The sequence below is a fragment of the Malania oleifera genome, chromosome 7 (assembly GCF_029873635.1).
Source record: "Malania oleifera isolate guangnan ecotype guangnan chromosome 7, ASM2987363v1, whole genome shotgun sequence".
In the NCBI taxonomy this organism is placed as follows: Eukaryota; Viridiplantae; Streptophyta; class Magnoliopsida; order Santalales; family Ximeniaceae; genus Malania; species Malania oleifera.
Window position 1 is genome coordinate 97,268,904 of NC_080423.1, and position 25,970 is coordinate 97,294,873.

A 25,970-nucleotide genomic window follows, 5' to 3' on the forward strand; every position below is an offset into this window, starting at 1 on the left:
GTCAACATTTTTTTTTTTTTATGAGCTTTTAAGGGTGAGTTTAAAGGGGAGTTTAGGTACAACGATAAATTTGGCACTGTGTGGCTTGGAGATCACATGTTCAGAATGTGGAAATAGTCTCTTGTAAAAATTGAAGGTAAGGTTAAGTGTTATAGACCTATCGTGATCTGTCCCTTCACTGGACCCTACACATACGAGAGCTTTGTGCACCAGGCTACCTCCTTTTTTTTTTTTTTTTTTTTAAATAGTGAGTTTGACCCTTCTTTTTTGCCTCAATTTCTCCCTTTTTAAAGTAAAAACTAGGTTTAATGTGTTTAATAATCAATTTTTCTAACTTTTAAAAGTCAATTTTTATCTTTTTGGGAAGCTTTTAAAACTCATAGATTTGAAATTTTTAAAAATTAAAAGGTAGTTTTTTCTCTAATAATTATTTTATTCCATTTTTATCCATAATTATTTTCAAATATTACAAAAATATCAAATCATTAATTATATATTTTTTAAAATTACATATATATTTTAATCATTTTAAATATTTTAAACACCCTCAACTTTTTTACCAAACACCGGCTCAAAGTCATTTTTTTCCTTTCTAATAATAACTCATTTCTCGTAGGAGAATCAACCATTCAACATTAACTTTTTTTAATATGGAGTAATATATTTTTAAAATAATATCAAAATTATTTTTTATTAAAAGTTCTTTTGAAAAGTCACACATGCCAAACAAAGCCTAACAAAAAATGCCCGTAGTTAAGCCATTTTTCACGAGAAAAATCCCAACGGAGAAAGAAGAAACCTTGTTTGAATGCACGTCTCTGTTTTCTCAATGGTGGGAGAGGCGAAAAATGAGTGGAGCGACTGTGAGAGGTTAGTTCTTTCAGGGTTTCTTATCCTCTCTCCACACTCCCCTTCCCTTGCCACCCCCCCCCCCCCGGGCGGATGGAATGGTTGGTTTTAGATTTTCTTTTAGTATTTGAAACTGCTCTTAGGATTCAACTTGAATTTACATCTATAATCTATCCCCTCTTGCATTTCCTCACATCCCACCCACTTGTTGCGGAAACAAATATAGTTTTTTCTTCTGAATTTAGTTTTGCCCAAGTAATATTGTAGTGGTGTTATGCTGATGATGATGACGTTCAGTAAAGACTCGAGATTATGTGGAATGTGCATGTACTAATCACTGTAACTTTTAAATTGTTGATTGTTCTTTTCAAATGCATATTTTTTAGGGGTGAAAGAGTGGAAAGTGGAAACTGTCCTCAATCCTCAATGATGCAGTGGCATATAAATATAGGTTTATATAGGAATTGGGCTTCTCAACAATGATTCAGTAATTAAGAAAATTAGCTTTCTTGGATGGGAAATTATATGTGTTTCATAAATGTGGCAGCATTAGTAGTTTGTGCATAATGGCACCTGAGTCGTTTGGTTTGGTGGAATAGCTATTCCTTGGAATAAGATGGAATCTTTAAAATTAGGGAATTGAGGAAATAGCTATCCTTCGTATATTCTTCATTATTTCATTCAACATATGATAAGAAGGGATCCCGGGGAGAAATTTGAAAATAGTTGTTCCTTGTCTATTTATTGTTATAGATTTATAAAGAGTTTCACATTATTATTTGTTTTATACTAATAACACCATTTCTTGTATAACTAATTGTAACTAACCATTTCTTGTATAACTAAATGTAACTAATCTTTTATAACTACTACTCTATTCATAGGAATAGGCATTCTGTGAACCAAATGTGACCTTAGGGTAGAAGGGGTTGTTAGGGTGTGGCTCGTATTGGTGTCGATAGCCGCACCACCCAGCCGCGATCGTTGACGCTGGAAACCAACGGCCACCAAACAGCTGCCCTACCATGTTGACTTTGCAGCTGCCTTGTTTGACTATCCTCCTCCCATATGTGTATATATATGTGTGTAATTGTGTGTGGCATGTGTGGTGAGTTGCGTGGCTGTGTGTGTGTAGCAAAGAGCTGTGTGTGTGTGCAGCAGGGAGTTGTGTGCGTGGGCTGAGAGCTGTGTGTGTTGTAAAAGGCGTGGCTGTGTTGTGTGAGGCAGTGAATCTTTGTAGAGAGAGAGAGAGAGAGTGGAGGGCAGTAGCCTCCTCCTCCTCCTCCTTGTAATTCTATTGATTATAGTAGATTGTGTATGCTTCCGTGGATGTAGGTCACAGTGGACCGAACCACGTAAATCTGGTCTTGTGGTTGCGTGTATTTTGCTTGTGCGATTGTTGCTCGTAGATCACTTCCCAACAAATGGTATTAGAGTGACGTTGGAGCAAAATCGCCGGATCAAAGCAAAATGAGCCACCAAAACATTCCTCTCGTCGAGACGAAGTCAACGGCGGTAACCAGAGCTCGAATGAAGCTTAGAAGAGACCGCACGCGCGCACACTCACCAACGGCAGAAAGACCGCATTGCCTCGTGCCCTCACGCGTCGGTAGCTGATTGGGAAAGAGCGTCACGCGCTACCACGCACTGGCGCACGTTCGGAGGTTGAAGACGCTAACGTCAGCGACCATGTAAGCGCTGAGTCAGCGCCTACGTCAGCAAATGTCAAGCCACGTCAGAGCTGAGCCTGCTGTACAGTTAGCAGCCACGTCAGCATGGGCCCCACATACATCAGCAGCCATACAATGTCACGTCATCAGGAGGGACCCATGGTGGGCCCCACATGACACGTCAGCAAGTGAACCCCACAAAAGGTGGGCCCCACGGTGCCACGTCAGCAGGCGACATCAGTAACGACATCAGTGGTCGTTAATGCCGTCAGGAATATTCCGTTAAGGGAGGGAATATTTCGTTAAAGTTAACAGAGAGTTGACTGTTTTTGACTGGTTTGACCTAAAGTTTGACCAGGCTTTTCGGAGCCATTTCGGGTCGGTTTTTCTTGAACCATCTCTAAGGTTTTTGGCCATTTCGGAGCGATTGACGGTGTCTGTTTTGTGAGATTCGGAGTAGAATGGCAGGTGTTGGCACTTCAAAGTTTGAGGTGGAGAAGTTTGATGGGCGGAACAACTTCAGTTTGTGGCAGAGCACGATAAAGGATTTTTTGGTTCATCAAGACTTGATCAAGCCATTGATCGGGAAGAAGCTAGATGATTTCAAAGATGATGATTGGATCGAATTGGAGATGAAGACGGTTAGCACAATCCGATTGTGTCTGGAAAATGAAGTCAAATATTCGGTGTTAGACAAAGTTCTGGAAGAAATTGGAGCAAAGGTATATGTCGAAGTCCCTTACCAATAAATTGTTTTTGAAGAAGAAACTTTATCAACTTCGAATGAACGAGGGAAGCAGTCTTTTTGATCACATAAATGATTACAACAAGATTTTAACCCAATTGTTGAACCTTGGTGTAAAAATTGATGAAGAGGATAAGGCGCTTCTACTTTTGTCGTCTCTACCAGCTTCATTTGATAGTCTGATAACTGCATTGCTCGTGGGGAAGGATACCTTAAAGTTGTATGATGTGATGACATCACTTCAAGATTCTGAGACATTAAGAAAGCCGATTGTGACGTCTCATGAGCAAGCTTTGGTAGCTAATAGTGAGAGACAAGGAAGAAGCAAAGATCGAAAGCTCAGAGGTAAACAATGGCGTTCAAAATCAAGAGGACGAGATACGAGTGAGGCCGTATGTTACTGGTGTGATAAAAAAGGCACTTCGAGAGGGACTGTGAAGATCGAAAAAGATACGAAGAAGAAAAGAAGACACGGGATGGTGTCAATGTATTAGAGCATGCCACATGGCATGGTAATGATGAGGTCCTTGTAACGACAAGCATTTTACATCGACAAATTAATCAAAAAAATGTGCAGTGTTGATACTGCAAGAAGTACGGCCATATGAAAAGGGAGTGCCGGAAGTTGATAAGAAAGAACATGAATGCTTGCCGCAGTCCAAACAATGATGGATGAGTTTTGGACTTTGGGAGTTCAGTTCATGTTTGTTTTAAGAAAGAATTTTTCCATTCGTTCAAAGAAGCTTGTACGGTATCGCTCGGTGATGGGTTTTCATGCGATGTTAGAGCGATTGGATTTGTGAAGCTGAAGACACCTATTGGAGCGGTTCGTATTTTGGATGACGTAAACTTCGTCCCAAGGATGTGAAGAAATTTGATCTTCCTTAGTCGGTTGGATTCTAAGGGTTGCAAAATCTCTGTCGCAGGTGGAGCTATGGAGATGACCCGACGTGACTTAATGATATTTACTGGGAAGGAGTCTCGTAGGCTGTATCAGTTGATGGGAACCACTGTGGTTGGTGGTTTGACCTCGGATGATGATAGTGGCACGTCGTCAGAAACAAACAAACGAGTTCGGTTTGCCGATGAAGAAGGCGACACTCTTTGCATGGTTCAGACGTTGGAACCAAGTTATGAAGACTTGTCTTGATCGAGTTCGTATCAAGGTGGAGTTGTGGACTTGGGAGTTGATACTCGCCAAGGTGGAGATTGTTAGGGTGTGCCTCGTATTGGTGTCATCAGCTGCACCACCCAGCCGCAATCGTTGACGCTGGAAACCGACGGCCACCAAACAGCTGCCTACCTTGTTGACTTTGCAACTGCCTTGTTTGACTATCCCCCTCCCATATGTGTATATATATGTGTGTATTTGTGTGTGGCATGTGTGGTGAGTTGCGTGGCTGTGTGTGTGCATCAGATAGCTATGTGTGTGGGTTGAGAGCTGTGTGTGTTGTAAGAGGCGTGGCTGTGTTATGTGAGGCAATGAATCTTTGTAGAGAGAGAGAGCGGAGTTGAGGGCAGTAGCCTCCTCCACCTCATTGTAATTCTCCCAGTTATAGTAGATTGTGTATGCTCCTGTGGATGTAGTTCACAGTGGACCAAACCACATAAATCTGGTCTTGTGGTTGCGTGTATTTTGCTTGTGTGATTGTTGCTTGTAGATCACTTCCCAACAAAATGGTATCAGAGCGAGGTTGGAGCAAAATCGCCGGATCGGATGGGTTTTGGCCTCTGGGAGTTCAGTTCATATTTGTTTTAAGAAAGAATTTTTCCATTCGTTCAAAAAAGTTCGCGGTATGGTATCACTCGGTAATGGGTCTTCATGCGATGTCAAAGTGATTGGATTTGTAAAGCTGAAGACGCCTGTTGGAGCGGTTCATATTTTGGATGACGTAAACTTCGTTCCAAGGGTGCGAAGAAATTTGATCTCCCTTAGTCGGTTGGATTCTAAGGGTTGCCAAATCTCTGTCACAGGTGGAGTTATGGAGGTGACCCGACGTGACTCAATGATATTTACTGGGAAGGAGTCTCGTGGGCTGTATTAGTTGATGGGAACCACAGTGGTTGGTGGTTTGACCTCGGATGATGATAGCAGCGTGTCGTTAGAAACGAACAAACGAGTTCGGTTTGCCGATGAAGAAGGCGGTATTCTTTGCATGGTACAGACGTTTGAACCAAGTTATGAAGACTTGCCTTGATTGAGTTCGTATCAAGGTGGAGCTGTGGACTTGGGAGTTGATACTCGCCAAGGTGGAGATTGTTAGGGTATGGCTCGTATTGGTGTTGGCAGCCGCACCACCTAGCCGCAATCATTGATGCTAGAAACCGACGGCCACCATACAGTTGCCTACCATGTTGACTTTGCAGCTGCCTTGTTTGACTATCCCCTTCCCATATGTGTATATATATGTGTGTAATTGTGTGTGACATGTGTGGTGAGTTGCATGGCTGTGTGTGTGTGAGAGAGAGCGGAGTTGAGGGCAGTAGCCTCCTCCTCCTCCTTGTAATTCTCCTGGTTATAGTAGATTGTGTATGCTCCCGTGGATGTAGGTCATAGTGGGCCGAACCATGTAAATCTGGTCTTGTGGTTGCGTGTATTTTGCTTGTGCGATTGTTGCTCGTAGATCACTTCCCAACAGGGGTGATGGTGGTAGTGGAAATTTTTAGTAATGTTGCTACTGAACATTTAATTTTCCAAACAGAATACTGTTGGATTTACCTTCTATATGGAAAACGGCTCATGTATTCACATATATGCAGATCGATTCACTCGAATGTCTTGTCCATGCCCAAGTGGAAGAAGAAGACATTCACTGTTGGTGGTAAGCCCAACTGTTTGGGTGGTTTGCAATGAATTTTCCTTCATTGTTGCAAAAACCATCACAAATCCTATTTTTGGTGAGTTAGCAAAACCTAATGATAAAATTCTTGAAGATTGGACACTGGACAAACATGTGGTTATCTCCAAATAGGGTGATGATAATGTCTATAGCATGGAATTAAAGTACCCTCACTTTGGACAAAGTTGACTTGACTTTATGCTAGAAAAACAAAGGGAGATAAATTCTGCATCATATAGAAGCTTACAAATGTGAAATACAAGGATGATGCTCCTATTACTCATGAGTTCTATTTCTAATAAAAGAGCTCCATTGCACATTTAGCGAACAAAGACTACTATAGGATCAAAGTCGCTTTCTGTGGTGAGGTTCATGGAATTGCTTAAATCTTATAATATTTGAATCAATCATATGGCCCTACAGTCCTACCTATTTGAGTAAACATCTCTCTTATTTTGTTTTCATGAAAAACAAAAAATATCTTCTGCCACCTTAAGTTGTTGACTCTATTCGATTTCACATGTTCCGAGTTTGATTGTAACAAAGTTTCTAAATCTTTTTTGAGTGTCCTTTTTTTTAATCCAGAATTGAATGATGCATTTATCCTTACAATTTTTCTCATTGAAAATGTGCTATTGGGGAGCTATCATCTTGATGAGTTGCCTATATGGTGGATCACTCAATTAGCTGGTAGTTGGTAGAGTTGCTAATTACAAACAGGTTTTCTTGGTGAAAAATGACACGCGGCCATGATGTGCTATCTTTTAATTAAATGGTTGATTGCATGTCATCCTTGGGGTTTTTTGTTTTATCTGTTTGTGGTCCATGGGGATTTGCCTTCCTCAATCCTGGACCAATAACAGGCCTGGGTGTTATATATAGCTATATAGAATATAGATGGATGGTATATCCTAGTTTACAAGGTAGCTTTGCATATTGCATGGTGTTGTCTTAGGAAAATTTTATGATTCAGACATTGGGGATACGCACCCTGTTGCTGATGGTTGGATTTTGAATCTAATGGCCAGCAACTGCTGTGTATGATACAAGCCCCCGAAGATGTGTGTCATAGAAAGACCCCTTTTTTTGTTATCAAAGTTAAAGGATTTGCTACATCTCGGAGATTGCATTTAATTATTAAGCTCTTTATTTTATTAAGGTTCTGCTTGGCGGATTTTTGGGTGATTCCATTCCTGTGCTTTGATTCCATGGCTTTTCTATGGCAGGTTTTGGAAGTTACAACAATTCTATGGTGCCTGTGTATCTTGCATGTAAACTAGAAGTTTTCATTCTTGTTATTGTTACTATTTCTTCTGGCACTAGTCCACTACCGCATTACTAATAACACTTGTAGTGAGGGCTACACATCCAAGACAACTACTGATTTATCGTTATTGGATAACAAGTTCTGTGAACACCACTTAACAAAGAGGGATTATCTCATTATGACTACAAAAAAAAAATAGTGGTTTTGTGAAAGTGAGAACACTCAATTGGCTACTCAATTCACTACATAATATGCAAAATCCCTATAAACTTGTGTGAGTTGGGCATAGTTCCTACCCAAGAATTTCCGGCAAGGCTGCAACAATAGACTGGTGGAGCACTGGGATAATAACTTTGAACTCCAGTCTCACAACATTGAAGAGCAATTTCTAAGTTGGACTCAAGGAAGAATTTCTGATAACCTAGCTCCTAAGCCAGAGTTAGCCCTGTGAGCGAATTCCCCAATTTCAGCTGTGAAAGGAGAAGGATAACTAATTCTATACTAAAACCCCTCAATCCTTTCTTAATCCTCATTTCTCAAAATACTGCCTGTTGCCACTACTTCTAGACTCTAGTCATCAATATTCCATGCCTCACCCACCAAAATTCTTGGGCACGATGCCCTGCATGCACTACCTGCCAATTCATCTTTCAATTTCAGATTCCTTTAGATCCTAGTTGCTTCATAAGCTGCCTTAACATACTATGTATAGGTGGCTTTCTTTTATTCGATACTGTCATCATATCTTTCATCCCTAAGTAATCTACTGATGCCACTGCAATCTTGTGCTGGATTACATCCAGTAAGAGATTTTTGAAAATCCACCCACTTCCAATGATCATCTGGATCTCAATGGTATTCAGTGGTCTCTTTGGCATTGTGACTGGCAAAAGAGCATAATGAAAAAGAAGTTCTCCCACATAAATTTTCCCATCTGTAAAGGAGTTCACCAACCCTCAAATTCTTCTTTGGAGACTACATAACAGAATCTTTACTGGATCACATTGATCTCACTCTCTTGAAAAGAGTTCATTCTCAAATTCTTGTTTGGAGGCTAATTAACAGAATCTTCACTGGACACTTGGGGTTCAAAACTGAGTCTGAATGAAGCAAATGGTGAGATAATTTTTCTCCCACTGATTGAACTTACTCATAGCACACCTGCAGTGCAATGGCTTTCCCAGTTTCATGTCACAATAACCCATTTTACTCATATAACAGATAAGAAAATCCAAGACTGCATAGAAAATGGAATTTCAACAAGTGTGTGGATGTCTTCACCATGATTATAGTAATATGTGAAAATTCTAATTGGTCCTGTAAGTACTTCCTGAGGTTGCGCCCAAGCTTTTTGAAAATTTAGGTTCACTGGGACTTGATTCTGTCATGTTATGGATCAGAAATAGTGGTACATCTAAACATGAATGTCACAGGTTCAAGTCACAGAAATAGCCTCTCTAATTTTTGGAGGTAAAGCTGCATATATTATGTCCTCCCCAGACCCCCGATACGGTGTCAGAGCTATGTGCACTGGGTATGGCATTTTATTTTTTTAGGTGGCAGTTGCATTGGAGCATTGTAACATTCATGTGATATTCTGTGATTGGAATCTTCATCTTATGTTTGCAGTCACTAGACACCTCTAGAAAGCTTTGGGTTATCCTCTTCTTTTTTTTTTGGTGAAGCATGGTAATGCCACAAGATGTATATAACTTCATGTTGGTGCGGTTTTGGGGCTTTGAGAGAACTAAAAAAGGGGATAGGATTTTGTGGAATTGTGCTGTATAGGCCATCTTTTTGGACTTTGTTACAGGGTAGGGTTGTTTTCCTTGCCTCTTTTTGGGTGCATGCTTCGTAGGTGTTTTGGGGGAGTTCTTTCTCTGATCCGCAAAGGGATTGGGGGCACGAACTTTTATAATTTCTATTAGATTATCATAGGAGGACATCTTGTTCTCCAAACATTGTTTCTTTATTGCTCCCATTAATGAATTTCTCTACTATATCAACTTCCTATTGTAGTACCCCTACCCCCATGGGAAGTGCTTTTTCCTTGGATTTCTCTCAATTAATCTGAAGGTTAGCTTTGGATATGGACAACAAGAGGGCCCTTTCACTAATGACTACTATTATGACACTTGAAAAGGGAAATTTTCACGATTTTTTCCCTTATCTTTGAATTTGTGATTAAAAATGGAAAAACACGTTTTACCTCAAACTGGCCCAAAGACGAGCAGAGAGTTCGTAAAGATTTAATATTCCAGTGCTACAAATAAGCCGGGTACTGTTCCTTGTTTGCATTGAGGTTGTTTCTTCCATAGTGTGGGAGTATAGTCTATGGATTTGTGTGTTGCATCCACCTAGATAAAGAGAAAGTTTTCGCTCATTGCATCCAGTCGGATGACTCCTGGACGTACAACTTGTGGTATTCTTGAGTATGAGTTTCAATAACTGTATCATTTTGAGCAAGATCAAAAGGCTTGTAGTATGTTACCTGCTTAAGTTTCATAGGAATAAACCTATCACTTCACAGGGTCTTCATCTTTTACCAGTTGTAATTGTATCCAAATAACGTCCCATTCATGTATGCTGCAATTTTTTACACCACTTGCACACAAGCTCATGAAGATAACAAATAGCATAATAAATCCTTTTCTCATTAGGCGTTTTGTTTATATCATCATCTGCATAAATCAATCTAACAAAGCTTTAGACTTACTTTCACTGTTAAATGTGGATAATTGTTTGTCCTTGATATCCATTTAGCTATAATGAGATGCAGAAACAATATTCAGCATGATCTGCTGCACCTCCTTAATCCTCCCTTTATGTAGCCAAATGTCCTTGTTTGACTTTCAATTTGGAATAAATGGCATTAAGCTGTCTCTTCATTGAAACAGGCTTGCTTAGCTGATCTGGTTTGGATTATTGAAACTGAGAAATGGAATTATTAAGAGGAGAAGTTGGGGCACTTGGATTTAGTTAAATGTTGGAATTGGTGGCAGATAAATAGCTGAATTGGTGCAATTCACAAGCAAGGATGAAAATTTTCTTCTGATGTCATTCAACATTCACGTCTTTAAGTGAGGAATTGATTTGGCTTTGGGTGACAATTGAGTTCATTTTAGAATAGATGTTTGTTTTGCCTTGAGTGCCAAGTTTTATGACTTTGAGCAGAGATGGATTGGGATTCATCAAAGAATTAGGGCCTTCAATTTTGGTGCTGATCTTTAAAGCCTCGATCAAGCCCAAGCACCAAATTCCCAATTCCATTCAAAATCCTTGCCCCTCTAAGCATCACTTGGAATGGAAATCCAACTCCAAAATCATTGATTAATCCTATTCCTAGGACTGTAATTCATCTATATATGAAACCCTAAACTCAAAATTGACATCCAAATCCTAAACCAAAACCACAATTCAACCTCAAATTGAAACACTTGATCAAATTTGTTTGAACCTAAAATCTCCATCATCAGGTAGAATCATGACATCAATCCAAGTTGAAGTCACTCATTATGCATATTGGCATAAAGTATTAGGCTCTTTGAGCCCACTTGAATCCTTAAATGATGCCACAACTTCAGAAGTCATTCAGATCCATTTCAAAGACATTAGAATCATCTTGGCATTATTGAGACCTCACCATGCTTTGCTGGAAGTTATCGTTGCATGTCATCATTGTTGTTTGTGTTCTCAACTCCATTCTATTTTCTTCATTTGACTACATGGTTCAAGATAGACACTTGAAGGAGGAGTGGGAAGAGTTAGGGTTCATCATACATGCTTAGAATCTTGTTGACATAATTGAGACCTTACCATGCTTTGCGGGAAGTTATCATTGCATGTCATCATTGTTGCTTGTGTTCTCAACTCCATTCTATTTTCTTCATTTGACTACATGGTTTAAGATAGACACCTGAAAAAAAGGGGGGGGGGGGGGGGTGGAGTGGGAAGGGTTAGGGTTCATCAGACACCCTTAGTTTGACCCACGACTTTATTGAATTCCACATGACTTGAGCACTTGTGCTTGATTACTTTTACCATTACTGACCAGTCCGAGTATATAGGCCCTGACTTGATCCTAACTGTGTTCTTGTTGAATCTTAGTAGCATAGATCCAACCCAAGTAGACCCCCCCCTCTTAATTTCTACGCTGGTTTGTCTTAGGTACTAGAATGGTGAAGAATTCAAATTTTAATTGGCATTTTAATGAGTTGGCTGCGAAAGTTGAAGTTGGATATAGAAACCTGAAAATCAAGTAATAAGTATTGGATGCACAAAGGAAAGAGATGCAATGGACCACCCGTGAACAACTTTGTGCCATCAGTGAGCAATTCCATATTATTTCAACTTAATTAGATTCTATAGAATCCCTCACAGGGTAACCTAGCAGTATGTGCAAGCTTTAGGGCGAGCCATCAACTCAAACATCTTTGGTTCAATTGCAATATCAAACTTGTATTTAAGTGGATACTTGTAGGCGTGCGTTGGGGTGGGTGGGGGTTGGCGTTGTTGTGCTAGGTGTCCCGGAGATAGAGTTTACTGTTGCACCTCTCCTTTATTGTTATTATTTTTTAAAAAAGATTCTATGGTTTAAAAAATCCCAAGACCTCTCCTATGGTTTCAAAAATCCTAGGACCTTCCTTGAGGTTTCGAGAATTCCAGGGACCTAGCTCCCTTAAGGTTTGTCAAAAAGACATAAATCTCCCCTTATATTTTGCAAAAGGACAAGTCTTTTGAGGGGAGGTTTGTGTGTTTTTCAAAAAATCTCAGGGGAGGTCTGTGGCATTTTTGAAACCTTAGGGGAGGTCCTTATTTTTTTTGCCAAACCTCAGGAGAGGTTAATGTAATTTGCCCTAAAATTAATAAAGAGAAGTCCAATACTAATGATTTAGTTGAGGGCATTACTTAACCCATAGAGGAGCCAAATGGCTGTGAGGAGAAGAATTGAAGATGCCAATCCCAAAGAATATCACATTAACGATCTTAGCTACTATGCTCCTAAACGACCATTACTAGAGATCAATTGTTTTACCAAAAATCGCCACCATCCATTTAGATAATAGTTAGACTATTCGTAGTATCATGTATCCAGATTTTTCACTAAACATGATTTTAGATAGGCTTGTGAACACCTTTGGATTAGTTGCTTACTACTAGAGTTTGTAATTGTGTGCTAAACTGCCTCTGGAGCATAGGTTTAGATTTTGACTTAGTGGAGTACCAATGCAGCCTTCACAACCCAAACTCCCTAACAAGGGTATAGAAGATTTGTCATTCGATTCATCGAAGCGAACCCTTTTCCTAAAGTCACCCAAGGAAGCTTTATACCCAAAATGTCATTTTGGTTTTGATTTGAATCTCAAACTCTATATTTGAGATCTTTCTCAAATACACTAAACTTGGAGGTTGTTATTTAATCTCTTTTTCTCTCACCCCTACCCACCCCCCCCCCCCCCCCAAAAAAACCCCTCTTAAAAAAAGTTTATTACCCCGAAGGCTTCACTATTTTACTTCCCACGTTTTCATCACTTGTAGATAAGTTTCCATCATTGATACACCATCATGACTTAGTTCTATAATTACACTTCAAGGTTAAGTCTGCATCTCGAAGGCTCTCCAAATCTAACAATCTCATAGATTTGGGGGCTACCATCCACAAATTTTCAATAGCACACCCAATTTTCGCACAAACTGTGTAGTACAAAAGTGGGTTTTTAGGTCTACACAGGTACTAGATATCCTCTCAAATTCTAAATGTGAATCCTTAAGGCTCAAATAGTTTAGCTCTCTACTCTAGTGTAGGCACTCATTATCGTTTTTGGTCTTTTGTGTACTTTGAATTCAACTATCAATCCCAAGTAGGCGCTCAATGTTCAAATTTCAATTGCCCTTTGACATTCCTATCTTGTTCATGGTTAATTTTCTTATATAACTGCTCCCTGGCTTTCCCATGCTCAAATTCATCTTTTCCAGTAACTTGAACTAATTGCCTGTTGGCCAAGTTTCACTAAAAGTAACATGCACAACAACAACAAATACAAAAGACCCTCCGGCCAACATAACAGATGTGCCCATTGCAACATGACTCAAATCCCCTTTGGCATGGGTAAAGATAAGGCCCATATGCCAACAATAGACAAGCACTTAACCACAAAAAAAAAAGGAAAAAGAAAAAGAAAAAAGAGAGACAAGCACTTAACCATCAATTCCACAAATGCGGTCCTCAACCACATTCCTATCAGATTTCAAATTATAAGGAACTCTTAGCATTCCAATGAAGTCCTCTAAGCAAGATTCGTGGTTCCTTTAACTCCACTCCCTACTGATTTCTGTAACCACTGTGAAAAACATGGAGCTGCACTCATGTGGCTTGGGGATTATTTTCCCCAGGCTTTCACAATTCTTTCTTTCCCATAAATCTGAGAATCTCACCTCTCTATATGGGTTTCAAACTTCCCAAGTTCAGTGAAGGTACACCTTTGGCAAAATTCCTGCATTTGACCCTTTCCATTAAATCTAAGAATATCACCTCTGTGTATAGAGCAAGGACGCCACAAAGTCTTAGTGAATTTTCATCCGAACCCAAGGGTCAACTGAGATAGGAGAAACCCTATATTGTGGCCTCGATACTTGCCTTAAGGGCACGGGGTATTCTTGTCATCTCAATTCTCACAAATTCAGGGTATAGGGTACTCCCACATCTTAATCTTCACCAAATAGTATATGAAAGGCTAACTTCAGCCCATCAACCTAATGAGCCACCCAACAAAGAGGAGAGAGTGTGAGCAATGTTCACACAAAGATATATTAATCTTTCCCCCACTCAATGTTATATCGAAGCCTCACATGAGAATTGGTGTTCCCTAGTACTCAAAGGAGAGACCCACTTCAATACCAACAGTCACAAGGCAATAGAATATAAGGCCACAAGGAATACTTTTTGCCTTAGTTTGCATAAGATGTGACAGAGTCACTCCCATTTGGCAACAAGACTACACCAAGCCTTGTCCGGTCTCACTTATCTTCATCCATGGAAAGAATCCAACATCCAATTCAATGGTCAAATCTCACGGAATGACAACCCTTGTTTTCACTGATATGTCACTAGACTCAAGCAATAAGTGTTTTGAACTTGAATTCCACAAGCACTGAGGGTAATTGTTATTCCTACAACACGATACTTGTGTAGGAGTACTTGCCACTCACCACCCACTAGTTGTAGTTAAGGAAAGTGACACCATTATACTACTTGAGTTGGACATACAAAGGATCAACATCCCTCGATAGATTGGGTATGAGATGGCACCACCCAAGAGCACACCCATGGGCTAATATGAGTGTGTTTCCTAACCTTCGGCTCAAAAATGATGTGCGACTTCATTCTCCGATGAGTCATCCATGGATCTCTCAATCCTACATGGAAGCCCAAAAGCCCAAGATATCCCTCAAGGATATCAAGAGCTCGCCCCTGAGTGCTTTTTTAGGTGCTCACTTAGTGCCTAAAAGGACATTGGGTATGGGGGAGCTAGGTTGCTCACCTAGTTTTCCCCCAATGTAAAGTATTTATATGCATTCTCCTTCATGTAAAAGTAACCATCCGTGTGTCTAATGTTCAGACATCATAGCTTGAGAATGCCACCGTAACAACTATTTGGATCCAACACAACATCATAGTGGCATTCAAAATGCATTCTATGACATCTCCATAATCAATTGATGTTAACCCAAATTTCTTGCAAGGTTGCCCAACAAGCCATTCGGCGTGTGTTATTAATGCAAGAACATAGCACCGTGACACAAGGTATATCTCTATTAAATTGAACTATGTGAAAAGTTCTTTAATATTGCTTCAATCATGGCAAGGACATTTTATTCTATTGATGAAATTTCATTTATTATGCATGGAATTGAATTTTGTGCCACATGGTGCATAGTGAAAAATGGGTGCTTGTGGCATGATGCTAGGGGAGCCATGGAATTATGTGCATGACGTGATCTATCATCCCTTGTCCAAGTCTATGTTAGTTGTGCATAGGAGCATTTCATACATTCTTAAATGTTATTAGACACCAAGCTATATTTCAGTTAATTCTAACTGAATTTATATCCTAGATTTTTTTTTCCAAGTGAAGATTCTGTTAGTAGGTTTGCAAATAGGAGTGTGAGGAACACCCAGTGCACAAATTTCCTATGCCATATTGAGGTCTGGGGAGGGCATGATATACAGCCTTATTACCTCCATATTTGGAGAGGCTGTTTAACTTGAAACCTGTGATCTTTCGAGTTTGGATCTTAACACCGTTACCATTGCGCCAGGGCTCGTACTCAAAGAGGAGTATATGGCAAATTGTTTAAAGAGGGGGAGGGGATATTGATGCAAGATAGATATCTTGTATTAAGCCTGCAAATTTAATTCCAGCTGACCGTGCGAACAGATTCTTGTCATTGTTAGGATTATGTTGCATCATATTTTATATCCAAGTGACTTTTTATTGGTCAAACATGTGGGCTTGAATCCACATCATAATGTGCCTGTTTGTGTTAATATTATTAATAATTGAGACGATGAGTCACAACACTGAGTTTAAACAGATGTTGATTTTGAAGCACTTCTTTGGCATCACAAGATGTTTGTGCCTATTGTGGTATGAATTTCCCACCCTACTTCCCTTTAGAATGAAACGGTTTCTAACACCAACTGGGTTTCAAAGCCTTCTCAATCATTTTACGTCTTTCTCCTAGTGTGATCATCGTATCTTTTAAATATGTTTGGTTTACACTTAAATAAGTTTTTATTTTGAAAAACGCTTTTCCAAACTACTAATTTTTTAGGAAAATAAATGTTTTTTGAAAAAGTATTTTTCTGAAAAAAGTACTTACTGAAGGAAGTACTTATAGTAAGTAATCTTAGACTACTTTTAGATAAATACTTTTTTGTAAGTGGTTTCAAGCAATCCCTAGTGTGGTATTCTGCTCGTCCTTGGAACGAAAAATGGCTTCTAATGGAAACTATGATTCTAAATCCTTCTCAATTATTTCCCATCTTTTTCTGTGGAAGGTAGACAAATGGATGAGATTTGATTTTTAGTTTTGCATGTTGCAGGACTGCATCTCTTGTAAATTTGTAAATTTGATTCTGTTAGAATAAATGATAAAGTTTTTGTTCAGGAAGCTCCCTTTTGAACTTAATAAACATCGTGGGAATTTTTTTACTTTTAACTTTCTCATTTCCATCCATTCATGTGTTTGTGTGCATGTTCTTTTTCTTTCTAAATTTTTGCAGGTTGCTTCCTTTTGTTGTGCAGACTATGAAGCCAAGGAAGGTAATGGAATCCTTGAATCTTATGCTACAAGCAGCATGTCATCTTGCTGGCAGCAGTGGGGCCACAATATTGCTGCCAAAGGTGCAGAATTGACTGCCACATTTGAGAAACATTACCTTGCTTTTCGATATTATATCCTGCAACAAGCCCAAGGGACTTCTTATATGAGGAGAGGTGGATGATAAGGGCAAGTGCACTTGGGTCTTAAGGCAGTGATGTTCCAATTGGTCATAGCATAGCACAGCAGGATCGTGGAACCCAGACAAGATGATCAATGGGTGGGGAAACAATGCCCCAAGGGGTGAGAAAGAGCCATCTGAGGATTTCTTGAATGATGAGGAGACTGAAAATGGAGAAACAGGTATGCAAATGAGTTGGTGTGAAGTTGGGGAGTTTGATTTGAATACTAGATGAATGTGTCAGGTGGTGCCAATGATTCATCCAACCTGCATCTCTAATGGCATGGATATCGTATTATGCAAGGTCTATCAGTTTTAACCTCTCTGTTTAGTTTATGGGTCATATGTATTCTCTAAGGCATGTAGAAATTGGAGAAATGCATTTGGAATGGATTCTCATCTAACTGTATGTAGAGGGCGAGGGAGGGGGGAGTGGGGAGCAAAGGAGCTATTTAGAAAAAAAAAAAAAAGCATTGTTTAATGGGTTTGATAATACTTGTGGCATAAAAGTTGATCAAGGATTTGTCGATCTAGCCATGTCAAGTTGGCCTGTTTTAAAATGTCAAGCTTCCGGGGTGCAGCCTTGGCTAGAGCCTTTGATTGGGATGCCATATTTCAACTGCCAATTCAATCAACGAATCATAATGAGCCATAAAAGAGCCAGGTACAAACTATTAGAACTTTGATTAAAGCATGCATTACTTTTGTGCCCTCTTAAGTATTTAGAGACATCTTTCATGGAGAGTCTAAAAATTGAAAAGATACAACCAAAAAAGAAACAATTTCAACTCTATTCAAACACAAAATTTAGAGTCTGTTTGGATAAGTATTTCATTAAAACTTAGGATTTCTTAAATCTCATCCATCAAATTCATATTCTATAATAATTCAACTCTCAAATTCATGTCTGGGTAATAAATTTGAGATTTATGAATTTCTTTCAACTTGAAATTTTGATCCATATCTTTAGGAAATGAAGTATTGTGAATTCACTTGTCATAAGAAATGTTTTCATGAGTATTTTATGCGGTTCTTGTGTATTTTTGTATCTTGAGCAGTAAGAACCAATTCCAACTTAAGCTTACATGTCAGTCCCTATAAGTGTGAGTGAAGTTTTTGTAATTTTAAGGAATATTTTGCTTTTGGGCATTGAAAAATATGCCATTTTTGTGTCAGGCAAGGCTCATCTTCTATTTGTAGTATGTTTAATTTATCAAAAAATCTAAAATTGTGTGAGGAGGCATTCAAATGGCAATAAAAATGATCTTTATCATATTCCTATTATATCACAAATATTCCGAACAAAGGGCTTTAGGTTAAATAAGAGTAGAAGTGGAAAAAAGAATATTATGCAACTTTGTGCTTGTTGATACGAAGAAATATTAATGAAAACGATAAATAATGTACTTTTACCCATCGAATAATATATTATATTAATAAAAAAATGTGTATTTAGTAACATATCATTGCTGTCTTACTTTTTCAAGAATTGTCACTATGGGTGTCTTTACTTTCATAACCATAACTGTGTATTTGTTTATGTGCTTCATATATTCTCAACAATTGAAAAGAACACAAAGAGAACTGACTATATATTTGATACAATGAATCGCCCTAAGTTTACTGGAAATTTATTTTATTTATTTGAAAAGATAAGAATAAAATATGCATATTGCCTCCAAGATAGAGTCCAAAGGGGTGAGTTAGAATTTGATGACGTAATTTTGTCTGATGAATCATGTATTGTCTTAGTGGTGGATTAGTAAACTATATCAATGTTAGTGGTGGGTTACTAAATCATATGATTGTACTGTTAGAAAAATCATATTATTTATTATATGGTTTGGAGCACAATGAATCATCAGTGCAAGGTGCTTTCACATTCATTTCTAGGATTCAACAACACTTTACAAGTGTGTTTGAGAATCTAATTTCAATTTATTTTATATTTGGAATCATGAAATTCAGATATTGAATTTGGATTTCTGTCAATTTGGATGAAGTATAGCATACAATTGTATTGAATTTCTTTCAAAATCACATACTCTCAAATACTATTTTAAAAAGATAAAGAGGAAAATATTAAAAGAAAAAACCAGAGTTTTGCTATAGAGTAATGAGACTAGGAGCAAAAATTTTATACTACTAGAACCCCTAGCTGATGTACGTGGACGAAGTTTCCTTGACTTGCCCAATTCTATATTTTAATCGTACCAAATATGAGTTTAAAGAAGTTTAACCAAGTCTAATCAATTTCTCTTAGCTCGTGAAATAAATTCACTCGTAAAAGTTAGTCATTTTATCTCACGAATTCAATATTTATTTGATATTGTTTGATAGTCGTAAAAACAATTCGAACCTTTTTATTTTTTAGGTAAAAAGAATTTAATCACTCAAAAGTGCACAACTTTTTGGGAAGTCCTGTTCTATAATTATAGACTAAACTAATGCACATACTCCCACTTGATGTGGAAGGAAGTTGACCATAAATTTATGGATAAAAATTAAAACAATTATTATAATGCAACTTATTCAGACAAAGGGGTATTAAAGAAACTAATGTGTAATAATTTTTTAGTTATAAAACAATGCTCAATCATAAGATTTAATTCGACTCCTTATAATCGGTAGAAGGAACTCTTGAAATGAAATTTGTAAAAGAGTTCAATCAAGTTATTGTAAAATTGTTCCTCCCATGATGGAAAAAAAGGTGTCTCGGGTATTTGATAAAAAAATTTGTAAATTTTTAAAAATGTTTGACATGGTCAAGGTAAATTTTAGTCTAGAATATGTAAATAATGCATAAATATATTTGAACATTTTTTAAAAAATTGTTATTTATGGATTCAAATAATTTGTTAAAAAAAATTTTTTTTTTTCATTTAAAATTTAATTCTTAAATCTTAACTTGGAACATATTTGTCAAAAGGAAAGTGTTTATTTGGTCACTATAAAAATTAGAAAAAAACTAAAAACTAAAAATTGAAAAACTTGAAGCTAAAATAAAATAAAAACTTAATTAAACGTGTACTCATGTTTGTCCTTAGATATAATAATAATTTAATAACTATAATTGGAATAAATGAAAATGCAAAAGAATAGAAATTAAATTATATTATAACAAAAATAGAAATTAATTATAACTATATTAGTCAATTATTGTACTTCTAAACTAACTTGTCAATAATAGTCATGTTGTATATAAAGATTGAAAAATGATAAAATATTTTAGATGATTTTTACTTCTTTTTTTTTTGAAAATTTTAAAAAATTTAGGTATATCTTCATTTTAATTGCATTCTAAATTAACATGTTTTTTTAAAAAAATATATTTTTTAATGAGTATTTACATAATAATCAAATGCACAAAAATGAATTCTAAATATTATGATATTATGACAACTAGAGCTGGGCAAGAACCAAACTATGCTGCTCAAACTGCTAACCAACACTGAAGTTTCAGGCTGCGAGCAAATGTAAACTGTAAATTGAATCATTTCAAATGGTTAATAGAAATTCAATTGATCAGTTTTTAGTCTGATATCAATAGTTAACTAAACTGAATCGTCTGATCTAATTTAAAAAATTAAAGTCATTAGAACTAAACATTTTTTCTTTCATTATAATTGATATGTAAATTTTAAAATTCAAACGATAATATTTGAGCATAAATAAGAAGTCTAAATTGTTATTGCAAAATAAATCCTTACTTAAATTAAAAATATTATATAATATATATTACAAAATATTCATTTTTACATATATATATATATATATATATATATATATATATATATATATATATATATATATCGGTTTAACTCTGTTAACCATGATTTTTGAATGGGCCAAACCAATATTGAGTCATGGATGTCCAGCTGGGTTGGCTCAAGTGGTAACTTGTGACTTTGGTGATCTCAAGGTCATGAGTTTGATTCACCCTTTAGAGTTTACAGCCAGGTTTACCCCTAGAGTCCCCGGGTTAACAAAAAAAAAATAAAAAATATTGAGTCATAGATCCAAAAAAATTGAAAGCTCCAAACTAAAATAAAAAAAATGTTAACCAATTTTTTGACTTGATTTGGTATTGTTTTGCAGTTTGGTTCAATAATATTTTCGATTTTTCTTCCCACCGGTTGAGATTGTCACACTCCTAAAAATTGATTGAAAATTAATAGGAAAAATAAACATCATCCATTTCTTTACATTCTTAAATGAAAAAAAAATAAATAAAAGGAATATTAAACGACCATACAATTTATTTATTTTTTTATAAGAAAAAAAAATTAGAACTATTTGTTGAATAGGTTGCACTCTACTTTTAACTTAATTTTAGAAAAAACATCTGAGAAAAGTGAGATCACCTACTGACTTTTATTGCATCATGCAGTGCTCATGCTCACATCACATTGAGTAGTGATACAACTGGAAGTGGATGCTCAACAACTGGAAAGAAAAAGAAACAGGAAATTATGGTATCTGATACAAAGAATCCTGAAGAACTTTTTAATAATTGATCCAAGTTTACCACAAACCATTGATTGATTTCCTAGCTTGGGTTCTTGAGAAAAGTTCAGTAAAGGTTATTAGGTGATGGATAAAGTAAAGCTAACATGCAAAGTGGCTTTTGTCTTCTCTGTTTGCTTCAAAAACTTCTTCTTGATGATATAAATGCATTAGCCCGACAAGAAGACTACTAGGTCAAAAGCTTCTTGTCGGCATGGATGCTATTCCATCTATTGTTAAATTTGTCCGACAACTAAACCAGTAGGTTTAGCTAGCTAGCTAGAGGGTCTGCGTGAAATGGATATTCCTTTCAACAATGCAAGAATTAGTTTTCAACTTCCCTGATGAATATTTATGTATAATTTACATTTCCCCTGTGCAACACATTTAATTTAATTTCACTTGTACCTAATTTTTGTACATCGGGTTGTGTGTGTGTGTTGGTGTTGAGAGTACTTGATAACACACACTCTGACAACAGGTTTGATTTGCACATGGAATAGAATAGAAAAGGAATGAAATGAAAATTTGAATGAGAAACATGATGAAACTGATAAATTTGTTTGATTTTTTTTATTCTATTTCATTCCTGCATACCAAAGGTCTGGTGGGCTTAATTCTTATAAAAAAAAGAATTCTGAATTAATTACCTTATCTTAAATGAAGCTTAATTGTAGAGGGTGTTTTTTGTCTATATATAATGGGAGGTTATTATATTGCAGTATAGGGTGAGTAAAAGATTGTGCAATTGGTTGTCCAATTATGCTCTTACTCTGTGGAAAAAGGACTCCGATGTGTGGAATCGATTTAAGGAATTTCTTCTTTTTGATCTTGTTCTAATGTATTGTGTACTAATAACATGACATTAATGTGAGATAAATAAAATGAGGCTGTCTTGAAAGAATTTTTTGTTTTTGGGTTTATTACGAGCCAAAATCTTAACATACAAGGCATCACACTATGTATCAGTGCATCTAGAGGAGCCAAGGCCACATTGGAGAATAGTTGTTTTGTTGCTCTTGTAGTTGTTGTTTCTCTTTTCCCCTTCTTTTGGGTTAATACGTGCTCTCTACTTAACTGACCCCCAAAAAATGACAGCTTAATTTCTTTCATATCAATCTTTGGCCCTTCAATTAAGTTCACACACTTGAGCAGTGCGGGAGACTGGGGACGAGTAAACTCTCCTGGGGCCGAAAAATAACAGTGGAAGCTTTACTTAGATAGGGTGATTGGTATTTATTTTTTCTTAGTGATTGGAAAGGAGGGTTATAAAGGGAAGGCAGAGGTAGTACTTCGAACGAAGAGGGAAGGAATGGGAAATCCTTGACTCTAACCAGTTAAATCCCTCACTCTTGGAGAAAGATTAGCCCGCAATGGACATTTCATTACAATAGTAAACTCATGCTTCTCTGAGAGATCAACCTCCTCTCCTCCCCAAGCTTTCCACTCAAACTGCCAAACCAAGTTGGCCACAAAATACTCCAAATGAAACATGGCCAGTCCATACCCAGGACACATCCTCCTTCCTGCCCCAAATGGCATCATCTTTATCTCCCTGCTCCCTGTTATGTCAAACACTTCTCCTCCGCAGCTCACTGATAAAAATCGCTCGGGCTCGAATACCATTGGATTGTCCCACACTTTCGGGTCTTGGCCCATCTCTGCCACCATGAAATTCACAGTAGCACTTTTGGGCACTACATACCCATTCAACTCTACATCCTCGGTGACAGCATGAGACATCACAAAGTGTGCTGGAGGGTGGCGCCTTAAACCTTCCAATATCACAGCTTTCAGATATGGCATCTTCTGCAAGTCCTCCTCTTTCACCTCTTCTACCCTTTTTCCTCCAAGTTTTCCAGTAAGTACTCCATTAATCTCTGCAAAAAGCTTTTCTTGAACACGTGGGTACTTCACTAGGTTGGCCATGATCCACTGCAGCGCCGTGGATGTAGTGTCGGTGCCAGCATTTAGAAACTCCAAGCACAAACTCACCATCTCTCCTTCGTTAAGCTCTCTCTTCTCCCCCGGCAGCTGGAGATTCATTAAAGTATCTACATATGAGATGACAAACTCTTCCTTGTCTTCTTCATTTTGCGCATTCTTGCATAGATGAGTCTCTAGTTTGGCTTTCATTCGAGCTCTTATTAGAGGAATCAACACGTCTTCTTGACACTTCCGCAGCTGCATGAGCTCTTTCCAGCGATTTCGAAACAAAATCTTCCCCAGTCTAGGCCAGAAATTTAGTATGTTGAATCTGCTGACAGATAATAGGAGCTTGCGCTGGACAGCTTCTATGTCTTTGATCTGCTTCTCCTCAAGCTCGTCCCCAAAGCACATGAAAACAAGCAAACAGAACATGGCATACTGGAAATGTTTAAAAACCCTAACGGGCTCTCCGAGTCGAGACTGGTTTTTGAGGAGGTCGACGAGGATGCGCAAGACCCGACTGCGGGCGTGAGAGTAGGACTTCACCTGGGAGGGGTGGAGGATTTTGGAGGTGAGGTTGCGGCGGAGGAGGCGCCAGGTGGGGCCGTAGGCTGCGGAGCTGACGTTGTGCTGGTTGCTGCTGAAGATGCGAACTACGGGGAGAGCGGCTGGGCGGTCGGCGAAGACTGCGCTGTTTTGTATGAGGGCTTGGTGGGCGAGGGAATGGTTGGCGATGAGGATGGCGGGGCGAGAGCCGGAGCGGATGGTGACGAGGGGGCCGTACTTAGTGTACATGTTTCGGAGGATGGGTTCGAGCTCGGAGAAGGATTTGCGGAGCCATAGGAGGTTGCCTATGATGGGAACCATGGAAGGACCTGGAGGGAGTTTCTTGGCTTTGGTTTTGGTTAGCATAGGTGTACTGATGGAGGGAAAGAGGAGGTTGAAGAGGGTCTTGAGGAGTGCAGCCATGCAGAGAGAGAGGATGATGATAAACAAAGTCTCCATGTTGCTTGATGATATTTGATCAGTGTGTGCCTGGTGGTGATTGCATGCATTCCATATATAGAAGGAAAGGGTTTAGGATTTAGTTTTAAAATAAAAAGATTGATGGAATGATTGGAATATTAAAATGATGTGTGGAAGAGAGGGTGTGCAGGATGATGATGCAAAATAGTCAAGATAACAGATTATATTGGAATTTAAAATCAGATCTTTTAAAGGTGGATTAGGTTACTTGAATAGTGAATGATTGATGCTTTTCCTTATAAAAAGAGTTACGTGCTAATCTACTATAGTAGTGGATTTTGATTTCTGGGGGCTGTTTTAGCTCGTCCTCTGTCATTTGGAATTAACTGTAATGATTTTTACACTACCATTTAGCCTATTGAGTATCATATATATTGCATATTTCTATTTACAGGCATGGATGTGTGTGTAATAATAATAAATAAATAAATAAATAATGCAGTCCATGTTATTGTAAGTGCAATAAGTGTTATCTATGGTCTGTTGTACATGTGGTGTGGTGTGATAAGTATGCCAAGTATATATGGTCATGAATCTCGTTGATGTTTGTGTGTGTGCATATATATAATTTGTGCAGAAAAATATATAATTAAATAAAAAATAAAGTATAATGCCGAGAGAGAGAGAGAGAGAGAGAGAGAGAGAGAGAGAGAGAGAGAGAGAGAGAGAGAAAGAGAACAACATGGGGGTGATGATATGCACAAATAAAAAATCTTTGAAATGGTGGTGCTTAAGAATGGACAACATGGACATTTCCTAAAAATCAGAGAGAGATTCAAGGGTTTTGCTCATTTCATAATGTGAAAAAAAGTATAAGCTTTCTATTGATGGGTGGAGGGGACTCGCTCAATCACTGGTTGTGATTGAACTAAGTGAGGAACACTCAATTGCACATAAACACTCTTTGATTTCAATAATAATCTGAAAATTGCAAACAACTCTCAAAATATATAATTTCTTCTCTCATAGGTTACTCTCCCTCTTCTACATCACATACATTACACATACATATAACTCCATATATATAACCATGGATGGGATAGTAGGTGAAGATTAATTTCAACAAAATTAGTTGGAGTAGGTGAAGGTAGCTAGCTTAATTTCAACCAAGGTAGGTTGGAATTGGTGGAGCTGCCACCATCAAGTTTAATATTCAACATCCCTTCCCCCTTAAACTTGACTCTCCTGACTTTATCATTTCGAGCATTGACTTCAGTCTTACAAAAATATCATGCCTCGCCTGAGTGGTTTTATAAAAATACCAACAATCTGATCATACGTTCTACAAGACATCAACTCCACTTTTTTCTTCTTGACATACTCCCAGATAAAATGATACCGAGTATCATGAATATGTTTACTTCTTTCATGGAAGACTGGATTCTTCGCAAGTGTAATCATTGATCGATGGTCGATAAAGGTGGAGGTAGTTGGCTTAATTTCAACCAAGGTGGACTAGAATTGGTGGAGCTGCCACAGTCAAGTTTATTATTCAACCTCCCCCACTTAAACTTGACTCTTGTGGTTTTATCATTTCGATCATTGACTTCAATCTTGCAAAAATATCATGCCTGAGTGGTTTCATGAAAATATCAGCAGTCTGATCATATGTTCTAGAAGACATCAACTCCAC

The 25,970-nt window shown here is 37.7% G+C and overlaps 1 protein-coding gene and 1 long non-coding RNA gene across 2 annotated transcripts; one reads left to right on the plus strand and one right to left on the minus strand.

Moving 5' to 3' along the window:
• Positions 1–781: 781 nt before the first annotated feature.
• LOC131159268 (uncharacterized) lies at positions 782–21,794 on the plus strand. Its single transcript, XR_009137766.1, has 3 exons — positions 782–950; positions 16,680–17,540; positions 21,267–21,794. It is a non-coding gene; the product is annotated as an uncharacterized LOC131159268 (long non-coding RNA).
• Positions 21,795–22,474: 680 nt separating this feature from the next.
• LOC131159266 (cytochrome P450 89A2-like) lies at positions 22,475–24,338 on the minus strand. Its single transcript, XM_058114013.1, has one exon. The coding sequence runs from the start codon at positions 24,314–24,316 to the stop codon at positions 22,712–22,714; it is 1,605 nt and encodes a 534-aa protein (XP_057969996.1). The 5' UTR covers positions 24,317–24,338; the 3' UTR covers positions 22,475–22,711.
• Between the last annotated feature and the right edge of the window lie 1,632 nt (positions 24,339–25,970).

Coding starts and splice junctions, on each gene's coding strand:
- LOC131159266 (XM_058114013.1), bottom strand. CDS start 24,316: ATGGAGACTTTGTTTATCATCATCCTCTCTCTCTGCATGGCTGCACTC.